Source organism: Chelonia mydas, chromosome 10, assembly GCF_015237465.2.
Source record: "Chelonia mydas isolate rCheMyd1 chromosome 10, rCheMyd1.pri.v2, whole genome shotgun sequence".
NCBI classification, from domain to species: Eukaryota; Metazoa; Chordata; order Testudines; family Cheloniidae; genus Chelonia; species Chelonia mydas.
The window spans coordinates 8,555,794-8,580,248 of record NC_051250.2 but is presented as its reverse complement, the minus strand read 5'-3'; the positions used below and the strand labels follow the sequence as shown (position 1 = coordinate 8,580,248).

At 49.1% G+C, this 24,455-nt stretch overlaps 1 protein-coding gene across 4 annotated transcripts in view; it reads right to left on the bottom strand.

Annotated features, from left to right (window-relative positions):
• Nucleotides 1–24,455, bottom strand: part of MAP2K3 (mitogen-activated protein kinase kinase 3) — a 54,006-nt gene that overhangs the window by 15,098 nt on the left and 14,453 nt on the right. For 2 of the 4 annotated variants that reach the window (XM_037910606.2, XM_027825166.3), the window contains exons 2-4: nucleotides 8,027–8,059; nucleotides 6,861–6,930; nucleotides 5,068–5,116 (exon numbers count right to left, since the gene is read on the bottom strand). In XM_037910606.2, the coding sequence (XP_037766534.1) occupies nucleotides 5,068–5,116; nucleotides 6,861–6,930; nucleotides 8,027–8,059 (152 nt within the window). Of the gene's footprint in view, nucleotides 1–5,067; nucleotides 5,117–6,860; nucleotides 6,931–8,026; nucleotides 8,060–14,949; nucleotides 15,153–15,357; nucleotides 15,709–24,455 lie in introns of those variants that run through there. The other 2 variants (XM_027825167.3, XM_037910604.2) reach the window with 2 other exon arrangements.

Here is a 24,455-nt window from a genome sequence, read left to right as displayed (position 1 = left end):
AAAATGTTGACTCTCCGGCCTTAAGACTTGCAGAAGTCCCTTGTTTTAAAGGAACAATGCATTGTTATCGGTGTATAACCCCATATATTCAAGGCAAATGGGGAAAAGGGGCTTCTGCCTTATTTACACTTCTTAGGGAGAAAGGCCTGAAAGTTGACTCTTCCCTCACCTCCCCTAAAAAACATTAATAGTCATCTTGTTGTTGATACCTAAGGTTGCAATTGCTTGTCTACCCTAGGAGACTCTGGACAGCTGGAGAACTAGCAAGATGGTCAGGAATCAAAAGAAGATTGGAGATGGATAACAAGAGTACACAGTTATAATAATACGGATTAAAAAACCCTGAGATCTAGAAGGATCCAAACAGGTTTCAGGGCATAAAACAACCTCTAACTAATTGGGGTTAGGGACAGACTTCCCTGGGGGCAGGTTATCCCACCACTGCCTCCTGCACCTTCCTCTGAAACTACTGCTACTAGCTATTGTTGGATCCAAATTCCTGGACCAGATGGTCTGATCCAGTCTAGCAATTCCTGTAATGTCCCTCATACCAATGAAGTGAAAGCTGGTTAATCAAGGAAGCGATTTTAATTGAGAGTGTTTAACTTTGTTGCATTTAACACCTAAAAGAAAGCAACAACTCCACTCATCCCTTCTATCCTAGGCTGGGATAGCTTTCCGCACATCCGAGAGTCACTCAACAGAGCTTCCTTCAAAGAGATGAAGGCTAGACTTGACATTCCTGATATTTCTAAGGGTTGAGATTTTTTTTTAAACACACACACCTTTCCAGCCATCTTTATAAATAGTGAGGAGCAGAAAGGGCTGACATCCCCTTCTGCTCTTTGCATCAACAAGTTTGTTACATTATGGCTCTTGCTACAAGGCAAAGGAGAATTTAAACAGGGGAACATAGCTGGTGAAGTAGGACACTTGCATGGCTGCTGGCGATGGCAGAGTACTGTCTTCACCCACTCCAGGGCTCTCCTACTTTCCATCTAGATATTATATGGCCATCATCCCCTTGTACCGGTGCACCTCAAAACTGTGAATGGATTTTATCCTTGTAATGCCCCATTTAACAGACAGGGAACGGAAAGACCCAGGATAGACTAAGTGACTTGCCCAAGGTCACACAGGGAGCATGTGCCCATGCTGATCCCCAGTCTCTTGAGCCCAACCCACAGCTCCATCCGCTAGATTATCCTTCCTCTCCTATGTAATCATGAGCTACTCCCTCAAGATTTATTCACACACCCATTCAGCGTAACAAAGACCAATCGGTTCCTTGCCCCGAGAATTGTGTGAGGAAGCTGCAAGCACTCCGCCCAGCCAGCAGCAGCCCTCCCTTTGCACAACAAGATTGGAACGGCCCCTGGTTTTGCTTTGGTCTTCAGGAAATCAACTATTTACACAGGAGTCAAAGCTAAGCTGTGAGGAAGGGCGGATAAGGTACGACATTTGTTGCACAAGGGGGGACTCTGCTCCAGAAACAACGCCTGCAGGTTACACCCAGAGTGGAGGGGGAACAGGGCTGTGTGCTGAAGACAGGCGGCCAGTGCACGTCTGGGCCTAAAGAGCCCTCTCTGCATAGCCACCGGGCCGCGTAATGGTCAAAAGGAAAACTCTGCCACACGGTGCCTTTTAACTCTCAACACTGTCCACTAAAGCCAGATGACTCTGGTCCCCGTATGGTCCAGGAAGCAGGGGAGTTCCACGGCTGAGCTCAGCCGTAAGGCATGCGCTGCCCAGCACAGGAAGACGCCAGCCGCTTCCCCTGCAATACAGCACATCCTGGAAGCAGCTGGCTAGGGCAGGGGGCAGGTCAGCAAGCAGAGTTAGGCTGACCGGAGACCCATGCAAAATCACTACCCAAGGGGGCTGCCTCCCGTCGGTGCCAGCGGATGAAGCGTGCAGCAGCAGGCTCCCAGCTCCCAAGAGGGCATCTGTGCTGCCTCCAGAGCAGCCATTCAGTGAGCGCTCCAGTTTATTTTTATTCGGGCGTTTGCACGAACCACTTCCAAAAGCCAGCGACTCCTTCCTCCCGGCATGAAGAGCCGATGGAGTTCCCAGCACAGAGTTCTGCCAGGATCATCCTCCCCGCTGCTTGCCAGGGTCTGAGTTCCCACCCGCCAGGGTGCAGGGGGACTAATCCCCTCCTCGCTGCTGTGCCAATGCCCGGCAGGGCCGGTTTAGGGTTAGCGCAGGGGCCAGGGTACACATATTTATGGGTTGCACAGACACAGTGGACTACGGCTGGGTTTTTCAGCCACAGCTGCAGATGCCTCAATGCTCCCTCCCTGCCCCATGCTGCTCCAGTCTGATAGGTAGGCAGCACAAAACTCCAGGTCCCAGGGAGCCAAAGCAAGACTCCTGCACGCAAAGGGGAAGTCAAGGGCCTGTAGAGACGCTCATACCACAGCACAGCAGCCTGAGGGGAAAGAGGCCACATGCACCTGCCGGGGGCGGGGGGGAGAGGACATTTCTGGCCAGCCAGTTCTGTCACTTGTTTAATTAAAATGAGGTGGGCAAGCGGCCTGTATGCTGCACGCTCAGCAGCATCTAGCATCTCTCAAGGTAGGGAGGCAGCGTGCGGCTCTGCACTGGGACTGCTTGGAGAGCCACAGGGCAAGGGAACAGACCAGCAGGCAGAGAGTCCTTTCCCTGAGCTCCAGCCCCCTTAGAGCGCTGCACTGCCAGGCTGCTACAAAGCGTCTCTCCCACCCCCGCCCCCTCCTCCCGCAAACCATTAACCTGCGCAGTACCCACCGGCCACTCAAACAAAGGCAATTGGGCCATTTTGCGGGAACGAGCGCAGGCTTCCCCCCCACACACACACACAGAGGGCTGGAGATCCAGATCTTATCTGACTTGCCACCTGCCCAGGATGGAAGGTAAACAGCTAGTTATAGCTCTCCTCCAAGGCACTATTTTTAGCCCCAGTGCAAACAGCCTGACCCAGCCCCAGCAGGGCCCGTAACCAGAGACTGAACGAGCAGAGACAACAGCTATTTCCAGCTGGTGTTTTCCATTAGAGCGCGAGGCATCGCAGGGTAAATCCAAGGGAGGCAGGGGAGGAAAGGCATGGCGTCACGGAAGGTTTATGGCACCGTGCAAGACCCAGGCATGGCTTCTCTTTAGAGACCTGCAACAAACAGCCCTGGAAATGAGCAACACAAGCAGGGCTGTGTTAGTGAGAGTGCATGAAGCTCACTCGGACGGACTGCAGCTCGGCACACTGGGAGGAAGGGTCCTTCACCTTCTGCCCTTTAGCTGCACAGCGCTTTGCACAGCCGGGTAAGCTCATTCCCTCACACATGGCTTCAGTGCAGTCCATTGGCAATGTGATCAGGCAGGCACTGAAGCAAGCCACGTGACCTGCTACATTGCCCTGTAGCCACAGAGGGGATAAGGGCCCTGCTACTACTGCCAGGGGAGGGAGATTTCTGCTTGCTCAAGCAGCAGCCCAGGCCTGCGGTGTGGGGGCCGAGAGATCAGGGTTGTAATCCCAGCCCTGCAGGTGGGGGATTGTGTCTGGTCTCTGCAGCACATGGATTTGTTCTAGAAGCACAATAGCTTTGCACAGCCACCACAAGACTTTCTATCCTGCAGGATCCCAAAGTGATTTAACCAAGGGAGGCCAGGTCTACACGACAAACTTTGGTCGACACAAGTGGCGTCGGCATTCAGCCACCGAAGCTGGTACATCGCTTGCGTCAATACAAAGCACAATATCTTCTGGGAAATTTTTGCAACGTGTTGTGTGATAAAAATGACTCACCCAGGGATCTTTGAAGCTAAGGGTCAAGTTCCCAGCATGCAAATTTCTCCATCCCATAATGCTATCCATAGCCCATTAATTTTCATGTCTTTTTTTTTTTTAAGTCCCTCAAAGTCCATTTCGCTGTCCGCCATCTGGGATAAAAGCAGGGAACCCGCAGAGCCCTGCTCTATTCACATGAGCATTGCTGGGCTGGTGGCCTAAAGGAGACAGACTGGGGCTCAGAAGACCCAGTTCTGCCTCAGATTTTCTGTGCGACCTTGAACAAGTCTCTTGTCTTCTCGGTCCCTCAGCATCTCCATGTAGAAAACAGAGACAATGCTGCCCTACATTACAGGGTGCATTTTGAGACCCTGACACAGAAGGTGCCAGAGACCTATTCACTACACAGCCCTGGTGATGGTCCCCACCTGTGACGTGGAGGGTGTCACTAGGCTGACAGTGGATACACAGGATAGTGAGATGGGGGGAGGTATTTTGGGCAAGCCTCTGTCTCTTACAATAAGGGACCAGGGGATTCCCTCATGTCCATGCATAGAAGAAGAGAGCCTCTCTTCTTAAAGGTGCCATCTTGATGAGCCCCCACAGGTGGTGCACTGCAAGGAATGCAGCAGGCTATCTGTCTCTGAAGAACAATGGGTTTTGTCAGCCCTGACTCGATTCCAGCCAACATGGCCGAAGAGCATAGGTTTTGCAGTCCTGGAGCACAGATCCTTACCCACCTCCCACTGGAATCACTGCTGGTCTTGTTCCTTTCTGTACTGCAGGGCCCACCCAGGGAGCCAAGGACTCTGCTCCAGCAGGATTCTGAGCTGCATCATCCCATTGCTCACTCTCTCCGGCACCTACCACAAACTGGGTGGAGTTCTCTGGCCTGTGCCATGCAGGTGGTCAGGCTGGTAGATCGGAATGGTCCCTTCCGGCCTTAATAGATTAACTGTTAAGCAGAACTGGTGACAGTGTTTCAAATTTCACCAATTCCTCACCCCATCTCCACCCGCTCTACCATTTGGCCATTCATCTTTTAGACCCTGGTGCAGATACTCATCACTGAATGTGGGGAAGGTTTTGTGGACTGAAATATCAACCCATTGTAGTAACCCCACTGGAGGCAGCAGGAGTGCAGGTTGCCACCAGGTTGAGCTCAACGTTCTTTGAAATTTAAGACTGCTTTTGTAAACATTTGACAATTCGTGAGACAGACAGACAAGAGGGAGCTGACACACGTATGGGGTTGGCGAAGTACAAGCAAGGACCAGAAGAAGGAAAAACCCATTGAAACATACTTTGTCTCCAATCGTAATGAAGGTTCTGGAGTCCAAGTTCCTTGGTGGCCTGCACGGAAAAAAGAGAAGTTAGCAAGGAGATCAGTGACTGTGCACTATCTCACAGCAGGTCTCAAACCCATGAAGCACTTGCATTGCCCACACCCCCTGTCCTTAGGGTCCCGTTTACAAATACAAGCCTCTATCCTGCCAGCACTGGAGTACATACATAGCCTTCCTCACACAGGGAGCCTCTGCTGCCTACTCGCATGATTCAAGCGATGCATGTGCTCCAGTGTTTGTTGGATCCGGGCCATAGTCAACCCGAAGGAGTCAAATACATCCAACCAATGGGCCAGTGAAGATTCTCTCACTTCAGGAGATCAGCCAGAGACACCGATTTACGACATTCAATGATTTCATGGTGGACTAGCCCAGCCAGTCACATCATGACATCCACCGACAACACAACATGACTGCCAAGTAGCATGAAAAACCCAGCTATAGAAGACAGAAGCTATTTCCTAGATGCGGCATTTTGTCTACTTAAGGGCCTGTTTCACTCGCCTCTGACATGCAAGTAGGCCTAACATTTTAGCGGCATAGTGCTGCAATGAACACTATCTGGCTGATTTCTTTTTTTTTTTTTTTTTTTTTTTTTTTTTTAAAGACAGTTCCTTACCTGCTACTATCTACCACCTTCAATTATTGTTAAAATAGATTTTAAAAACTAGGTTTACTTTCCATTGCTCACACATGGTTACTTCCCCCCCTCCCTCCCTCCCACACCTACTTAGCTTGGAGAATAAGAACAGCCAGTTAGTTTACCCTCCAGGTTCTCGTGTGCTAGCACAACATTGCAATGTCTGCCTTCAAGGAATGGTTTCATTCCAAAGCAAAAGCTCTGCACTGCTCTCTAAGGTCATGGAAATATTTCTGTTACAATAGCTTAGGCCCCAAACCCAGGTTTTTCTGAGCTTCATGAAGTGTATCACATCCCTTTTACGAGGAGCCCTCCGGGAGGGAGGACAAGCACAGGCAGATAACTGTATGTTCACACATTAGGCTTTCCCCTTCGGAGACTTGCATTCAAATGTTGAAAGGAGCATAACTGAATGAGCCTGATGGTTCGCCAACTGGTGGCCTCTGCTAGGAGCAGCTTAGGAATAAACCAGGTGCGGTGCTGCAGGTCAGTACAGAGGGACAGGCAGGGCCTTGTACCAGTCTGCATGCTGCCAAACTCTGACCACTGCTGCGAATGGCTCTCCATCCCATGTGCAACAAGGAATGACTTCCACAGTAAACAGGAGAGAGAGACATTCCAGTGAGCTGAGATACGAGTGGGCACTAAACACAAGCACCGGATTGTGGCAACAAAAAACAAACAAGATATTCTGTGCCCTCCTTGTACCAAGGCATTAGTGTGTTAATGATTGAAATTAACACCGATGCAGCAAGATTCCAGTGGCCTGTTAAACAACATTTCCCAGCTCTGACACCCGCAGCTGGCTCACAGGTCACATGACGCTTCTAATCCTAACACACAACACTGCAGAACGCCAGTGAGATCAATGGCTTGCTGCGTGGATTGGTCAATGCCACCATGAGCCAGGTGCCTAGGCACTATCGCAATACAGAGAAAAAGGTTTAAAAATTAAGTTTACGCTAAAAGAATAGAAATAAAAGAAAGCTCGATTTCTAAAATTGAAATGGAATATTCCTCTTGCGTTGACAAATCTTTAAATCTTTAGCCTGAAATCTCAAGGCAGACTTGCAGGAGCATGGGAAGTCAGCATTCAGCAGCAGCGACTTACGTTGGGTTCACGACAGGTTGCTTGATGGGGACACATGTTATTTTCAGATCCCGTTTTTTCTTGCCTTTCACTGAAAGAGAGAAGACACACCTGACAGCTACAGACACGTTTGCTCATTTCCCCTCCCCCACCCCCAAAGCATCTTCCTACCCTGCACAAAAAGACTGGCTACAGACAAGTTACCAAAAAGAAAAGGAGTACTTGTGGCACCTTAGAGACTAACAAATTTATTTGAGCAGAAGCTTTCGTGAGCTACAGCTCACTGAATGTGTCCGATGAAGTGAGCTGTAGCTCACGAAAGCTTTTTGCGAAAACAGACTAACACGGCTGCTACTCTGAAACCTGAGATAAGTTACCGTCCAGTTCCACAGCCACTTGAACCCCGGGGCTGGCTGGTTGCTTTCCACTATAGCTGGATCCAAGCAGAACAGGAAGCAACTCGGGGGTTCAGAAATGGTTCGAAGCCAGATATCACAGCCCAGTCTTAACCTCTCTGTCCCAAATCGTTCGGTCCCTAAGGGAAACCTATCTACCTTGGGCTTTTCCACAGCTGCTCCTTAGTCTAGTCTTTTGTTCCTCCTCTCCCGAATTGCTCTGGTGGTTTCCTCCTCCTACCTCTCGAGGACAGTCTATGTCACAGCAGAACGTAGCCAGCAAGAGACGCTGAAGAGCAAGTTGGCAGGGAATGCTCTCTTCATGACTGTCCCGTTACGTACAAGCCTATGGAACAGGGCAACTCCAGCACAACTGGGCTTGGAAGGGCTTTAAAAACAGAGAAGTGGTGCAAGGAATCAGATGCACCAGCCTTTCGTTTCTGGGGAGACCAGAGGCCTGATTCTCTTCTGCCTTGCACCTTGTCATCAAAGTGGGTCTAGTGCTACCAGCTGTAAGTGATAACAGGGCAGGGGAGGATCAAGCCCTTGCCTTTAAATTTTGTGTCAGTCACAAGTGAAAACAGGCTGTGGGTCTCATCACAGCGATTAACGGACATTTGTCCACATCACAGAAGCCCAGGCTAGAACACCACTGTCCAAGGACAGCAGGACAAAGAGGGGCATGGCAAAGCACCTTGGCCGAACTGTGCACGATCACACCACTCTTATTATCCCTGATACACTTTTAATTACACAGATCAGCTTAAATAAATCATTTTGCTGGGCACCTACCTGGCTTGGATGGCTCTAAAGATCCTCTGGAATCTTAAAAAAAAAAAAAGAAAAGAAAGATTAGATCTGTTTTAATGGAGTAAGACCAAGCTTGGTACAAATCAAGCCTCTATGCTATTGGGTAACACAAAATTCATTCCAGCACCCAACGCACATCTGAAAAGGAAAGGGGCCCTGTTTGCATTTTCCGCAAAGGTAGGAGATGCTCACAAAATGGAGCTGCAGCAGAATTGGAGAGCAATATCCTGCAATGAAGTTGTTCCACCAAATTCGGCAGAATGCATTAGGCATGGAAGCTTCAGCCTACAGCGGAGACTCTGCAAAAGATCATGTTCACTAAGCCAAGCTCTCCTCTTATTTTATGCGTGAACTGTGCTGGGTTGATAGGAGATCTTTTGGCCACATGAGGTCGCCGCACCATTCATGTTACATGACAGAAGCCCAGGCCACCAGATCGTAAAAGATTCGCTCAGCACAAGAATATCGCTGATTTCATCCGGAAGGAGCTAGTTGGCAGCTGTGGAGAGGTTTAAAAACCGCGTTTTACAGACACCAACCTACCTCAGCATTACGAACGTACCAAAAGGAAGATTGCAGTTTGCTGCCAATCGCTCTTTTAGTGCATTGACCTAGAAGACACCTGACGAGAGGGGTGTTCTAGTGATCTGACCGCAGGAACTCTCCGGTTCTACTAGCGGCTAAGTGCCCTTGAGCAAGTCACAACCTCCCTACGAAGTGGGAATGGTACCGACCCACCTGCCTCATGGAGGCCTAGTCAAAGTGTGTCCACGTCTCTGAACACAGCAGAGGGGGAGCAGAGCTTACTTTAGATTGAGATTTCAGAGTGGAGACAACAGGACATCAGTGCTGAGTGGTAGGAAGGCTGCCGTGCGTACAGGAGAGGAGAATTCCTGCAGTAGCATTAACAGACCCAGAGAGGCAGCAATTGCCACAGCCCTCCGCATCCTGATCAGACAGATGAGACGTACAAAATGTTCCCAACACAAACTGTTGCTGTGCATGTTGCCAGCCGGCACCAGATGCCCCTGACAATAAGAACTCCTGAAATACACTTCTCCTCTTCCCCTCCTCCAGCAAACCACAGCCTTGCTAATGGCTCAGAACATGGAGGGGGGGCGCGGGGGGCAGTGTGGAAAAAGCAGATCTGAAGGTTTCTGCTAGGCTGCTGCAGAGGAGGCCGTGCTGGATTCCAGCCCCTGGCACCCTAGTCAAAGCTTAATGCCACCTGCTTTCATACCATGCTGTAGGATGGGTCGGACCAAATACCAGGAGGGAAACTTTATGCAGACCACCAGATCAGAGCAGCCACTGGATATCAGAGGCCCTTCCTCCACCACCCACTGCCTTTCATCTCCCCTGCTCCAGAGTTCAATGGAGCAGCAGCCTCCTTATGTCACAGGCAATCCCTGTGATCTGGCGAACGTACCCAACAGCGCTGAGCTAGAGCACTGGGCAAGTCATCCATCTTTGGTCATCCAATGGCCGACTGCACTATGGCCCTCTGGCTGCCAGGGTTAACCCCAGGAAGATTTGCTGGCAGCAGTTACACCAGGAGTTGCCCCATAGGGCATGCTCGGTTAACCACCACTGGTACTACCCCGTGCAATGGAGAGGTCAAGGCTCCCCCAGGGGTGTTCTCTATCCCTGCCCAGGCCCTAAAGACACCTGGTGGAGACCCTCTTTGGAGCCGGTCAGTTCTGCTCCTAGACCAACCAGGGCGCTGCTGTGCAAGACAACCCCCTTCCTTTTCCCCACCAAAGAACACTGCACCAGCAGCCCGTCCTGTCCCACAGAGGGAGGTGGGCTCAATCAGTAGCCCCTTATTATTAGCCTCGCCTTCCCCATCATGCACCAACAAAACCAGCCTGGCAGCTCCCATATTTATTCCCATTATGCAGTTGCAACCCTTGAGATAAGGAAAAGGATCCTAACTTGCGTCACAACAAAATCGCTGCCACCTTAGCCAACAAGAGTCCTACACTCCCGGGGGAGAGGGGTGCAAGCTCGCTGACTAGCCTCAGCGGCAAGTGGCCAGCTCCTAACTGAGCAAGCTCTGCTGAGAGTCTGCCTTCTGTTTAGTGAGCTGTCAACACCGCAGCAGTCACACTTTCAGGTTTGCTAGCATGCAGCTTTTCCTCCTGGAGCCCAGATGGGTGAGAGAAGCTATAAATAACCCTGGGAGATTTACACTCTGATGATACTTCTCTGAATACTTGCTTGAGTACCACAGGAGCAAACACGAAACAAAGAACAAATCCATTCACCAGCTCTGAAATTCCCCACCCCCAGAAGTCACGTGTTTCCAGGTACCGAGAGCTCACCTCAGAGCCACAAATTAGAGCCCGCTGACGCCAGCTCAGATCACCTCTCTGCTCTGCCCAATTCACCTGCAGCAGCACAGAGACTCACTGGCTTCTCCTGCACTTCATTTTGGCCCTGAATCAGCAAAACTCTTTAGCACACATTTAACTTGCTACTTAGCACTTAAGCCCATTTGGAAAAATCCCACCCTAAGTGACCTGGGAGTACAAATCCCATTTACTTGCAGGGGGCGAATTCCCTTTCAGTGGGCCAAAAGTCAACAAGTCTGGAAAATCCCATCCACATACTTCAGTTCCATCAAAACAAAGGGATTTCAGTGCTTTGCTCAGTCAGGGCCTTTTAAGAGAACTCTTCCTCCTGCCCAACCCCCCCCCCGGCCCCAACCACAGAATGCAACCTTGTCCAAAAGGAGAGCCCTTTGCTCCCACACTTCCTGCAGTGTGCATTCACCCATTCCAGTGCACTGATAAAAGCCGTGAAAGCCTCTTAGGGCTAATTCAGATGGAGTGAAATTCCAGGTCTCAAATTGCCACCCTGCTATGCAGTGTACACGGCCCAGCTCCAGCTCCCCACTCAGCTGCCACTCAGAGAAGCAGTTCTGCAGGAGTGGACGTGTCATTCTAGGAGGGTCCTGTTGCATTTGTACATGGGACCTGCCACCTTTTAGATCCAGTATGAGTCCCGTGTTCTGGGGTGGCTTTATAAAAAAAACCAGCTTCCTTTTGTGCCTGCAAATGAGAACGAGTCAACCTCTGCCTGCATGCCCCCCCTACCCCCATGAGATGCCCACATGCCTGTGTGTGCACCTGAAAATCATTATGCCCATAAAACTGCATCTGTACTCGTTTGTGGGCACCAAAAGGGAGGCTGGTTTAAGGCCTCCATTGGGAGCCAGAGCTGAAGGTGGTTGTTAAAAAGCCTCCATCTCTGCTGGAAACTGCAATGAGCTGGATCTGGTTTAAAGGAAGCTATTTTGCTTAATCCTTCTGCTGCCCACTTAGCCACTATTGCCCTGAAGTTACCATAGGAACTGCCAGCAGCGTATACAATGCTGCTTCTATGCTACAGGCTTCATTGATGCTTGCAGCACAGTGATAAGTGATGCATTCAGCTGGTGCCTAGGCAGGCTCCAGGTACCGTTCTGACTCGCTGCACACTCCCCTCTTGGCCCTGAACTTAGGGGTCAGTCCAGAGGTAGCTGGGGCCAAGTCAAACATCTCTGCACTATGTTACTTAATAGATTGCGTGTCCGCAGAGAACAGTCCCCTTGCAATGGCAGAGAGGGAGGATGGTGTAGAAGAACTCAGGGGGTTAGCTTGGGACTCAGACCTGGGATTGATACCCTGCTCTGCCACAGCCTTCCCGTGTTAAGTCACTTAGTCTCTCTGGGTACATCTACGCTGCAGTTAGACACCCGCAGCTGGCCTGTGCCAGCCAACTCGGGCTAAGAGGCTCAGGCTAAGGGGTTACTTAACTGCAGAGTCGAGATTCAGGCGCGGGCTGGAGCCCGGGGTTCTAGGACCTTGAGAGGTGGGAGGGTCCCACAGTTCAGGCTGCAGCCTGGGCTGGAATCTCTACTCTTCAAAAGCTCCATGAGCCCGAGTCAGCAGGCATGGGCCAGCTGCAGATGTGTAACTGTAAGTGCAGACATATCCCTCTGTGCCTCAGTTTCCTATCTGTACAGCAGAGATTACAGCACAGGGGTTTTGCAAGGACAAAACACACTGAAGACTGATGCACCTTGCTATATGGTCCATGGGGGGGACCCAGATATAGACTGAAAAGGCAGCTCTCAGGAATGGTTTCAGAGCTCCTGGTGAAAACCCAAATGTAAGCATTCCTGCCCCTCACTCTTCTAGAAGCCAAGCACAGGACCTGTCTCTACTGGTGAACACGGGGGCTGTGTTGTTTCTTTTACACACTCCCCCGCCCCTTCTCCAAATGTAGCTATCTGCTGCAGACCAGCAGTATAGCTGCACTACCTCGGTGTCGAACGGGGCATGCACAGGAATGACCTACTCCAGTAAGCAACCGAGGTAGTGTGACTCTCCCCCCTCATCTAGGCACACCCTGAAGGCACTTCCTGGCTCAGATCTAAAAAACCGGTGACTAAACCAAGGCACGGAGGAGAAACTATCAGGTTCCACACCCAACTCCCTTGCTCTGGCAGTGCCGTTAACATCGATCCAAAGTACCCTCAGCGCTCACCTACAGTCACACTGATGACCACGTGCACCAGCTGCTACAACACTCCGCTCGCATGGGAGCCGGTGACCTGCAGCTGATCCCTGCGTTCTAGCTTGATCATTAGGGCTCTCCCCAGGAAGAGGAAAACAGTAACCCTCTAAGGGCTCTCTGTACTCTGGCAGCAGTCTCTCGCTCCAGAGGCATACGCATACTTAAGCCCAACACTGCGCCAATAACAGCCAGCACAGCTCCAAGTGGAGACCAACACTACGGCTACAGCAGGCTCTAGTGACCCCAGGGGTACCTGTCACAGCAGAACTGTGTCATTCTTCGTAAGCACAAGAACTGACTAGGTCAGTGCCAGGCACTGGCAGGTGCACTGTGATTGCTCCTGGTAGGTAGGTAGGTGAGTGGATGCACTGTGATTGCCTCCTGACAAGCAGACGGACACCCCAGGGGAAAGGAAGGGGTGGGGGAAAAGAGGACTTTTTAAAGAGAGTGGGATGAGAATTACAAAACCCTGCAACTCAAGACCTTCCATCCTGGCCAACTTCTGGCAAAGCATCCATTTCCAGCCTCAGCAGGTGGCTACATATGAGCTCCTAACCACATGTGTCATCTTGATTACCATCTCTCCCACACACTTGAATTCCAACAAGGTTTCCGCTAGAGCTAGAAACAAATGCTTCCTGCTGCCTGAGAACCCTGGACTCATCCCAGCTCCCCAGTGCATTGACCTCTAGCACGAGAAGCTTGAGAAACATGGGGTCAGATCCTCAGCTGCTGTAAACCCGAGTAGCCCCACAGTCTTCAGCATAGCTCCATTGATTTACGCCAGCCAAAGATCGGGCACATATGCTGCAAGGATCATGTCAGAATTCAAATGAGGCGAAGAGATGGTAATCGGAATGACATGATTTCAAGGATGCAGAGCTCAAATGGCTTGTGAGCCTCATCTAACTCAGGCAACCCCTCAGAGCCACAGAAACAACACATGTCCATGAGAACATGAGAGCGGCCACACTGGGTCAGACCAAAGGTCCATCTAGCCCAGTATCCTGTCTTCCGATAGTGGCCGATGCTAGGAGCCCCAGAGGGAATGAACAGAACACGTGATCATTACGTGATCCATCCCCTTTCACCCACTCCCAGTCCAACAGCAAGTACTCAGCAGCCTTAGGGTACATTTACACTGGAAACAATAGTAAGGTATTTTCTTGCACTGGTGCAGCTCTCCTAATGTGATGCTAACAACAGAGGAAATGGTCAACACAGACATGGAACAGGCACACTGACTACCGTGTCCTCTGAGTGGAGCCGCCATTGGTTGCACCAGTGTAGGGGAAGAGTTGGCAGGAATTCCTTGCGTAGGCAGGATTCCAGTCCCCAGCATGTCACCACAGGCACATCTCTGCATCCTTCATGCTGAGAGAGGAACTATTTCCCTCCCTAGAGAAAGCCACCGACTGAATTTCTCCTGCCACAACCTTGATAAAGTTTAAAACCAGCCAATTGCACTTCCTGGAGCTGTTTAATTCCACCTCGGTGTATGCATGTGTGTGGTACCTCTCCCTACTGGCTGACGTGGGTGGAAACTAGCAGGACAAATCTTAAGAACTGTAAATAAAGCTATTTGACTGAGCTGACCTTTGAAATGCAACCTCTGTTGCCTCATGGCCTCTGTACTTCCATGTGCCAGCCCCAGGTAAGGCACTGTGCAGAGGAAAGACAGCAGCGCTACAGAATCTACCATACAAGGGGAACTGGGACGAGAACTGGAGCATTAACAAGAAAGTTGGCTTGAGGGTGGGGGAAAGGAAGTTAGCAACACCTCTCTAGAGGGTTTGATTTTGTATCCAGCACGTTCTGTTTGCCCCTGGACAGGACAGTCCGATCACTGATTTGGGGATGAAGAAAAGCAAATGAAGGATGGGAAACCCAGTGTTTCATCCAAGCCACAGAACAACAATAAATTTGTTAGTCTCTAAGGTGCCACAAGTCCTCCTTTTCTTTTTGCGGATACAGACTAACACGGCTGCTACTCTGAAACCAGTCAGATAATAGTCAGCTTTAAGGGCAAGATAAGAGATCAGGTGACAATCTCCTTAGATAAAGGCACAGCCAGCTGAAGCAAAGAGGGTTGTTGGCTCCCCCAGCAGAGAGCCATGGCAATATTTGCACCACTCTGCAGCCTGGAAAGAGCAATCAAAGGGGGGGGGGGGGATGCTAAGCGCAGTTACCCGCCCCACTGGGCAATTTTTCTGAGAAGCCGTCTTTGTAGAATTTTTGCAGAAGTTGAAAAAGCGCAACAAGTCAACCAGGAGGAGGAAAAGGCAGTTCATAAAAAGCCCCTTATAGTCAGAGCCGCCCACAGACCAACAAAAAACAGTCACCTGTTAACCTCTGCTGAATCACAGCTCTGAACTGCAGCAGGTTCCCTGTTGGGCACTCAATTCTAGTGCCAAAGGACTTTTTGCGCAAAACAAACAAACAAACAAAACAGCCTGTTGTGTTTGGCAAATGCTTTAAAAAAAACAACAACACATGCTTAGCTGCAAACCCTGCAGATTTTTCCATACTCATGCCAGCCTGTACACCTACAGCTGGCATTTCAACCCAACGCCTGCAAGTCTCCAATATCTTTAAAACTAGCTAACTGGCTGCAAATACAGATCCCTCCGAGCAAGGTTACAGAGCAAAACTGCAGAGAATGAGCTGACCGAAAGTTCCACCGCCCCTTTTACCATCTGAACTGCTCTTTAGAGCTTCCCGCCACGTGTTTTGGAAATTGCAACATATACCTTGTTTCTTGTCCATGGTTTCCCAGAAATGAAGAACAGAAACGGGCACGCCTTGAAGCAGCTGGTGGGGGGGGGGGGGGGGGGGGGGGGGGGGGAAGAAGGGGGAGATGTCTGCAGGATCCAGTGCACAGAGCTTGCTGCAAACAACACTCCTTATTTTAAAAAAGTACACCTGGTCCAAAGTACTCAACAGCCCTTTTCGATGACCTCTCTTTCCTCCCCTCCACGCCCTGTGCACAAACTAGAAGCAATTGGATCGTTCTAAGTTTTCTAGCCTGAGTGTGCTGGAGGAAAGAGGAAAAGATAGTGAGATGGCAGAGTGCAGTGTTCCTTCACAGGCAGCTGCTGAAGTTGGCCAGTTTCAGCTCAGATTACACTTTGAAAGCTCAACAGTTGTAAAAGCTGTAGCAGTGAAATAGCACATGACGTCAAACAGGAAACTGGACCGGGGCCAATTATGGAGGCCATTGAAGTACAGGATTTTTAAAATGCATCCCATCAGGACACATTACTGGACAAAGTGGGTCGTTAAACCCAAGCTGGATTTTAAAAGGCAGCTTTTACAGACACACCCCTTCCAACCAAATGTAGACGATTTTAGATCAAGGTCAATAATGAAACAGTTAAACATGACAGCTGTGCAGACAGGCTAATTCGGTTTTTTATGTCCCCGCGCACAACCACGGGACACAATGCAAGAACAGCGGATCAGAATGCTATCCTGCTTTCCACAAAGCTGCAGGGCTCCGAAGCCACACAGCACGGCCCATTACTGAAATGGTGCGTGCTTCACTTGAAAGGAGGACTGGTCCCCGGCCCCAGTGAGCTTGCACTCTAAATAAAGCAAGATGCAAACAGTGAGAACTAATCAAAAGAAGAAAGAAAACGCAAGACAAGGACAAGGCTTATAAACATAAAGCTGTGTGATTGCTTACGTCTCCACTTCGGTCTTCTTAAAGAGGCTTCATTGAATTCAAGACATACTGCAACAGAACCCGACAATGCACTAAACTTTTTTTTTTTTAAACCAAAAATGTAGCATTCAGGGTTGTGTCTTTTAACATACACACCGTTGTCCAACTATGAAATCTCTGTTCATGGAAAATGCCTTGCCCTCCTAGTGATTCACCTCACCTATCGGAGCTTTGCATGCCAGCTTGGAGTCCGGCCCGCACTGCAACCTGTTTCAGCAATACAACAGAAGCTCCTTGGAGCAGGCAAGTGCCAGCTGCTGTAGGGAAGAACTGCAACTGACTGCCATGACAATAACTCTGTGGTGGGGGAAAACAAAGGGCTTGTTTAAAGTTAATAAGATGAAGGTGCACCAAATCATGCAGTAGTTGCATTGAAGAAAGCAGACATTGCTTTTGGTCCACGGGGGGTTTGCGCAGAGTGCAAGGGGAAGAAAGATGCTTGTATTTATTTATTTATAGAGCAGGTGACATCCAAATTGCTGTGCGCTTCTGACAACTATTACCACAACAAATAATGCAAACATTGTTCCATTACAATGCCAGGATGACAGCCATTCCAGGATGACAGCCCTGGTGGCATCTCAGAAATAAAAATCACTGTACGGACTGTACTTGTAAATAAAGAGTTGGAGGCTGCAGGGGAAATCTCAATATTTTTGCACAAGTGTATGTAAAAAATAGGGGCCAAAGCATGTTTATTCTCTCCCATCCCTCAGATCAGGCCAACCAAAGCCAGCTTTGTACTTGCTCTTTAGCTTCAAGCTTTGATAGGCACGTGCTTTTGTTTGTTTCCATCACGAGTCAGCCTAGGAAAGATATTGCACCAAGTTCCTTCTTTACCTTAAGCTAATAATAGAAATACGCGCCTGCCTGATTCACTCATGAAATATTCACTAATTGTGTAGGCTATGCTGGACCACATGCACTGGAAGGAAGAAAGGTCAGAGATGGAGATAACTGTACATACTTAACAAGGCTGCTCTAATTTTAAGTAGTGTTTATAACATGGCCCAGAAGGACCGTCGAGGATGTTTGGGGCGGGGAGGGGGATTTACACCGCAGGCTATAGATTCAGACTGAGATTTTCAAAGTTTCTTAAAACAGGAACTGCCAAACTGGATGAGAACAGAGATCCATCTAATCTAGTCTCATCTTTGACATTGTTCAGCACTGGATGATTTAAGAGGAAGATGTGGGATAATCTGCCGCTCATACTTGGTCTCATCCTGATCTTTAACATGGAGACTGACACAAGCTCCTGAAGCATGGGGTTTAGTATCCCTTCTCCAATTTTTAGCAATAACTATAACAACTCTGGATGTTCTTGTTATCCATACAAACATCCCATTCATCTTTTAATCTTATTAAGTTCTTGGCCTCAACAACTTTCTGTGGCAATGAGTTCCACCGTCTATTTACACTTGGTGTGAAAAAGCATTTCCTTTGATCAGTTTTGAAGTTAACACTTTCAATTTCATTGAATGTCCCCTTGTTTTTGTGTTATGAGACAATGAACAGAAACGTTGAATCTACCCTCTCGTGTCTCATTCCCAAAGCTGTGAAAACTTCAACCTTAGTGGATGTGGGGCACTTGAGAAGAGTCTCAGTCAATGTTTTAGCTAGTGAGACAGATATTATTTACACAAACTCCCAGTCCAAAGGTTTGAATGCGCTGCAGACTCCCGCACCACAAAGGACGCAAAGTAACTTGACGTTCATCATCCAACATTTAATACCGCGCAGTTAGACCAGAAGTGGGCAAACTACGACCCGTGGGACTGTCCTGCCTGGCCCCTGAGTTCCCAGCCAGGGAGGCTAGCCCCTAGGCCCTCCCCTGCTGGCTGTCCTCCCTCCCCCACAGACTCTGCTCACTGTGCCACCAGCACTCGGGGGGGGGGGGGGATGTTGGATAGGTGTGGGAGTCCTGGGGGGCCTGCCAGGGGGCAGGGGTGTGAATAAGGGTCGGGGCAGACAGGGGACAGGCAGCAGGGGGGGATGGTTAGGGGCAGGGGGTCCTGGGAGGGGGTGGTCAGGGGACAAGGAGCAGGGAGGGTTGGATAGGTCAGAGGTTCTGAGGGGGGCAGTCGGGGGCGGATAGGGGGCCAGGCTGTTTGGGGAGGCACAGCCTTCATACCGTTTCAGAACCCCGATGTGGCCAACAAGTTTGCCCACCTGAGTTAGACCCCTGAACAAAAGGCATTGTAAGTGTTTTACTAAACATTAATTTAGCCACATGACATCCCCATGAGGTGGGTAAGTTATTTCGCCATTTCTCAGATGGGTAAACTGTGGCACGGGTGGGTTAAAAGGACTTGCCCAACGGAGTCCATGGCAGAGCTGGGAATACAAAGCAGGGGTCCTGACTCAATCTGCTCTAACCAGAAGGCGACACTGCAGTCTTCTTGGCTTTCAGAGTCCATGCTATCTCCTGTACATCAGCAACCCTCAATAAGTGGAAGAGCACACCCTAAACACAGCAGTGATCTAAAACAGCCCTCCCAACAAAGGCCTGTTCCATCACCCTTCCCCTCTAAACAGCTGTAGACAAATATACTTTTGGAAATACTGAGTCAAGGTTAATACCTAATCAAGGATAACTGAAGACACGTATCGAAGATGCAAGGGCTTTTGAAAGAAATCAGAGAAAATAGTAATAGCTCGCCCCTTAACACCAACAACTTTAGCATGGTAAGAAGGGTCCCTTTCCCACCTCTTAAATGTTTGGGAGGGGAAAGGATTAAGAGTCCCTTAAAATAAGAAACATAAGGCAATGCTACACAGATCTGCCAACAGGAGCTGTGCAAATAACCAGTATTTCAGTTCACTAAGCAAAAAGTTAAAAATAATTAGCTTGGAGTTGAACTAAACATTTATTTAAATCCAAAACATTTTTTTCGACTAATGGCCGGGGGGGGGGAGGAGGGGGGGGAGGGTGGAGAGAAGACTTTTTTTTTTTTATTTTAAACAACTTTTTGTTTGGAATATTAATTGTTTTATTTATTTAAAAAAGTAAAAAGCTTTGTTTCAGAAGTGTCAAAACTATGTCAAAATTTCCCGTTTTCAAGTGGAATAATTTGGCCAATTTGACAGAGATTCATGAAATCTTTTGGTGGACCCAAATCTGCACTTTTTTGACCAAAAATTTCATCCAGTTCTATATCCAAACACAGGAATGTTTAGACTAAACTGACAGGGACAGTATTTTTGTTGTGTGTGTGTCCAGGGCCTAGCATAATGGAGTCTAAGATTGGAGCCGCTAGGTGCTATCACGATAGAAGTAGGAATTGATTATCTAGGAGGCTGGGGCGGACGGAGGGTTAAACAGCCAAGCGGAGCTCAGCAAGAGAACAAACCAACACCATACAGACTCCTTAAACTCTTGATGGGATAAAGACCTTGCAATTAAAATACTAAAAGTTCCACTTGGGAAATTTCATGGTCACTTAGAGACTGCATAGCAGAAAATTCAGCTTCCATGTCTATATCAAGTTGGCTGCATTCAAGAACCCATAACTGCGCAGAAAGGTTTCATAGAAAGGACCATAATCCAGCCCCCCCAAAATTGCTCTAGTTATGGAAAGGGGGTCTGGTTTTAAACAAACCTCTTAACATTTCTCTATCCTACAATAAAAATCCAGTGTTCTAGCTTGATGAAGTAACATTCCTCTTAGCAGACATTTCTGTGCCTCCCTACAGCCGAGTAACAGAGAGAACAGTCTATTCCCAGCCAGACAATCCCCAGTGTTACAAGATGCTGCACTGTGCTGGGCTTCTAACAGTCTACAGTAATATGCACTTAGCACACTGACTAGGCAGCCACAGTTTCCTCTGTACGTATGCAACACTGACGCCCCCTAGGGTCTGAGAGTGCCCCATGCAAAGGAAATCCAACAATCAATGGGTCATAGTCGAAGTCTCATGTGCTCCGGCAAACTGCACCTCAATCCCACAGCAAGGCCTGTGGATTCTGCTGCACATTAGTGTGGCGGACTAGAAGGTCTCCAGTAGCTCTATTTATATGCAGGCTTTCAAGTGAATCCAATATGAAAATACAGTCACCTCTGGGTTAGTTATTTGGATATTAAAATCTATGCTATGCCGTGCCCACATTCCCAGTTTTCAATACAACAGATCACTGTACTGACGATGCCTGACTGCAGTGCAGGGGCTGGAAGTCAGGGGAAACCTGGGGACTTTGGCAGATTCAGCTGGAGCTTTGGGGACCTGGACGCAGCACCGGATTTGTGGGAGAAGCACATTAGCAGCTGTTCCTGCTGAATGTAACCAGCTGTAAAGTAGTTCACAATACTGACATTTAAATTGCCTGCTTTAAGTCTGAGTTAATCCCCCTTTGAGATGCATGGACCAGATAACACCTGTCTGAGCTACTGGTGTGGTCCATCTGACTTCCAGGAAGACACCACTGCACTGGTTACAGTCTCAGTGTCCCGGTTACCTGCACAACCACAAGCGCTGGGGGAAAAAAAAGGTTGTGGGTTTGTTTTTTAAATGCAAGCTGAGACTCTCAAGCACAGGGCTGGTTCTGCAGCTGCAGGACTATGGCCTACACAGGGCTGTGATCATACCACCAGGATCAGACCCAGAGCTGTGAGGAAGCTTCCCACTTATAATGGAGACCAGTCACCCCTCTAGGAGGAGGTGAAATGAGGAACCACTAGCTGGTGTTTGTACAATGCCTTAAATATGCAACATTGCTATATATGTGCTAAGAATTTGCAACAAGGGCTTATACGAAAGCTCAGTAAGATGACCAGATGCATGGCAATGGCAGATAATGTCTCAGCTTGCATTTAAAAATGCACCAAGGCTCAAGGCAGAGAGCCAAGCGCAGCTCACGGGACACAGGACAGCCACGCACATCCGCATCTTCAGCTCTTTCGATGACTCCTTACATCAACGCCCATTTCTGTGGCCGGATTTTCAAGCTAGTTCTCAGTCCTTGAGAGGAAGGCACTTGCAGGAGATCCCTTTCCCAAAGGGCCTGCTCAGAGCAGCAGTGTTGGCTACGCTTCCTCCCACAAACAGAAGTGCTCTGACTCAGACTCAAGCGGACGTCGGTGACTGCTCTACAGCGGCACACAGCACTAAACCACCTGCCTACCTCTCCTATTCATACCGCTCCCCATCCAGCTGGGCACTGTCCCCCTGCTTGAAGCTCGCACGTAGACCTAGTTAAGTATCTTCCTAATGCAGACCCAGCCATGGGTAAAAGCATGCCCCGTGCCGACAGGCTTCTGAAGCAGCTGATTCTAGAACCCAATCCCTCAGCTCTGTGGTGCAAGGTCTAGTCAGGCAATACAGAGCCCCAGCTGGTAGATTCATTACCCTCATGCAGCCTCTAGTCTGCACAATGGCATCAAACAGCTAACCCTAAAGAGTAAAATATTCTTAGAATTATGAAACTTGGGACCGAAAGACAGGCTGCACTGACCCACCTGCACACACACTTCGGGGGGGGAGGGAGGGAGGCAGAAAGGGGGCTGGCATGCAGCCACAAGACAAAGATCTGGAAAGCAATCCCAGCCCAAATGCATCTTAATTGTTAAGCGAAGGCAAGTGAGACTAAGAGAAAAGCAAGTCCTATGCATCCTCTCTCTCCCTGCCTCACACCTTGCTCCTAGACCAAAAAGGTACACAAGCACAGAGGTGCTAGCCATGGAGAGTCAGAAAAGCCAGCAGCTCATTTATATCTTGAATCCTTCCAGACAGGCAGAGAGGGATTTTCATCTTTGCTGCAAGTTTAAAGCTGACTGGACACCTGCTGTAGCAAATGGAGCTGGGTGAAAAATAAGCAAACTTTTCCCATCTGCAGCTGTGTTCCCTGAACAGAGGTCAGAGGCATAGTGAAAACAAACACAGGTGTTCTGTCTGGCCCAGAGACCACAGTCAGGCTCTTCTTCAGAAAAAGCAATTTCCAGTCTGAGAACAAGGCAGGCAGCTGCATGGAGCATTTAGAGGAAAGTTTCCCCCTCTGGGGTCATAACTGTGGCATCATTGGACTCGGTGGTTATTGCTTCTCAACACTCCAGCTCAACACACAGTTTACAGGTTTTGGTTTAACTGCTGGCTTTGCAGACGCCCCCTGGGATCCGTGAGTCCAGCTCACTCTCACAGGCAAATGGGTCCTGCAGTAAAAGAAAGCCTGTCAGAAGCAACAAGTACAGTTGTGCATGAAACTCCAGAGATTCAAGGAGCAAAGAGGTGACCATCAGTTGTCTGATTCTGTTCTCACTAAGGCAGCCTTCTCCAACCAGGACAGGCTGAGAAGAAACACAAGCCTGACAGAGCTCACCACAAGTGAAAGTCTTAGTTAACAGTAAAAAGAAAAGGAGTACTTGTGGCACCTTAGAGACTAACAAATGTATTTGAGCATAAGCTTTCGTGAGCTACAGCTCACTTCATCAGATGCATTCAGTGGAAAACACAGTGGGGAGATGCATCCACTGAATGCGAATACAGACTAACACGGCTGCTACTCTGAAACCTGTCGTCATTAGTTAACAGTGGTACTAGAGGTTTCAGAGTAGCAGCCGTGTTAGTCTGTATTCACAAAAAGAACAGGAGGACTTGTGGCACCTTAGAGACTAACCAATTTATCTGAGCATAAGCTTTCGTGAGCTACAGTTCACTTCATCCGATGCAGTGGATTTCCACTGAATGCATCCGATGAAGTGAGCTGTAGCTCACGAAAGCTTATGCTCAAATAAATTGGTTAGTCTCTAAGGTGCCACAAGTCCTCCTGTTCTTTTTGTGGTACAACAGAGGATTTTTTCCTGCTTTCACTGTCAATCTACCAAACGAATTGCTGCTACTTTTCTTTGGACATAACCCCAAGTACACCTTCAGAGGAGAAACTATATTCATTTGCACCTGGCTGCATCATTTCAATCCAGTGGGAGGCTTTGATTATACATTATAGAGGAAAAGAATTCAAACTGGGATGCTGAACTGACAGTCCATTGAAGATGACAGACGAATGCAGCATTACATTTCTCTTTCATTTATAACGGACAATATCTTGAATAACTCCCTCTCCATTTACACTAGTAGTTATATCTTAGACACTGTATTTCCTCCATTCCCATATCAAACCAACAGTGACTAAATTTCCAGGTCCCCACTATATTCCAGTTGGCTTGTACGCACAGACACTTTAATAGGCTCTGTCAAGTGTTATACACTAAGCTCTATTTGGCTCTATGCATAATAGAGAAAACAAGAGTTAGTTTTAATTCCTGCTTAGCCCCCAGGTTCCCCACAAACCTTTCAAGAGGGATTTCTCTACCCCCCCCGTCAGCTGTCGGAGTTTGGAGAATTCCCATATCATTGAGGAGATAGCGGGGGTGCAAGAAAAAAACGGAACAGGTGATATTTGGTCCATTTCTCCATAAGCAGCCACTAGCCTTCACCTTAGGATATCAGCATCTCCATTCTCACATACAAAGCTCTGTATTCAACAACTGCCAGGTTACAGGCATTAATCCGAACCATTGAACAAATAATGCTACCAGGTCATAATGAAAGAGGTAGGTGACCAGCTTGGCCCACGTACCCCACCAGCAATGAGGCGACAAGAATTAAGAGAACAAGTCCTCAACTCAGAAAGGTACTTAGACACAGGCGTGACATTAAGGACAGTAGTAGTCTCATCAAAGTCAATGGCGCTGCTCACGTGCTTGAAGGTGCTTCAAGTCCTTGGTGAATCAGGGTCTAAGTCAGAGGTGGGCAAACTACGGCCCACGGGCCACATCTGGCCCGCGGGACCATCCTGCCTGGCCCCTGAGCTCCTGGCCGGGAAGGCAAGCCCCCGGCCCCGCCCTTGCTGTTCCCCCTCCCCCGCAGCCTCACCTCGCCATGCCACCAGTGCTCTGGGCGGCGTGGCTGGCTCCGGCCAGGCGGTGGGACTGCAAGCTCCTGCTGCTCTGAGCGGCATGGTAAGGGATTCCAGGGGGCAGTCAGGGGACAGTTGGATGGGGCAGAGGTTCTGGGTGGGGCGGTCAGGGGACAGGGAATGGGGGGGGTTGGCTAGGCTTGGGAGTCCCAGGGGGCATGTCAGGGGGCAAAGGTGTGGTTAGGGGTCAGGGCAGTCAGGGGTCGGATTGA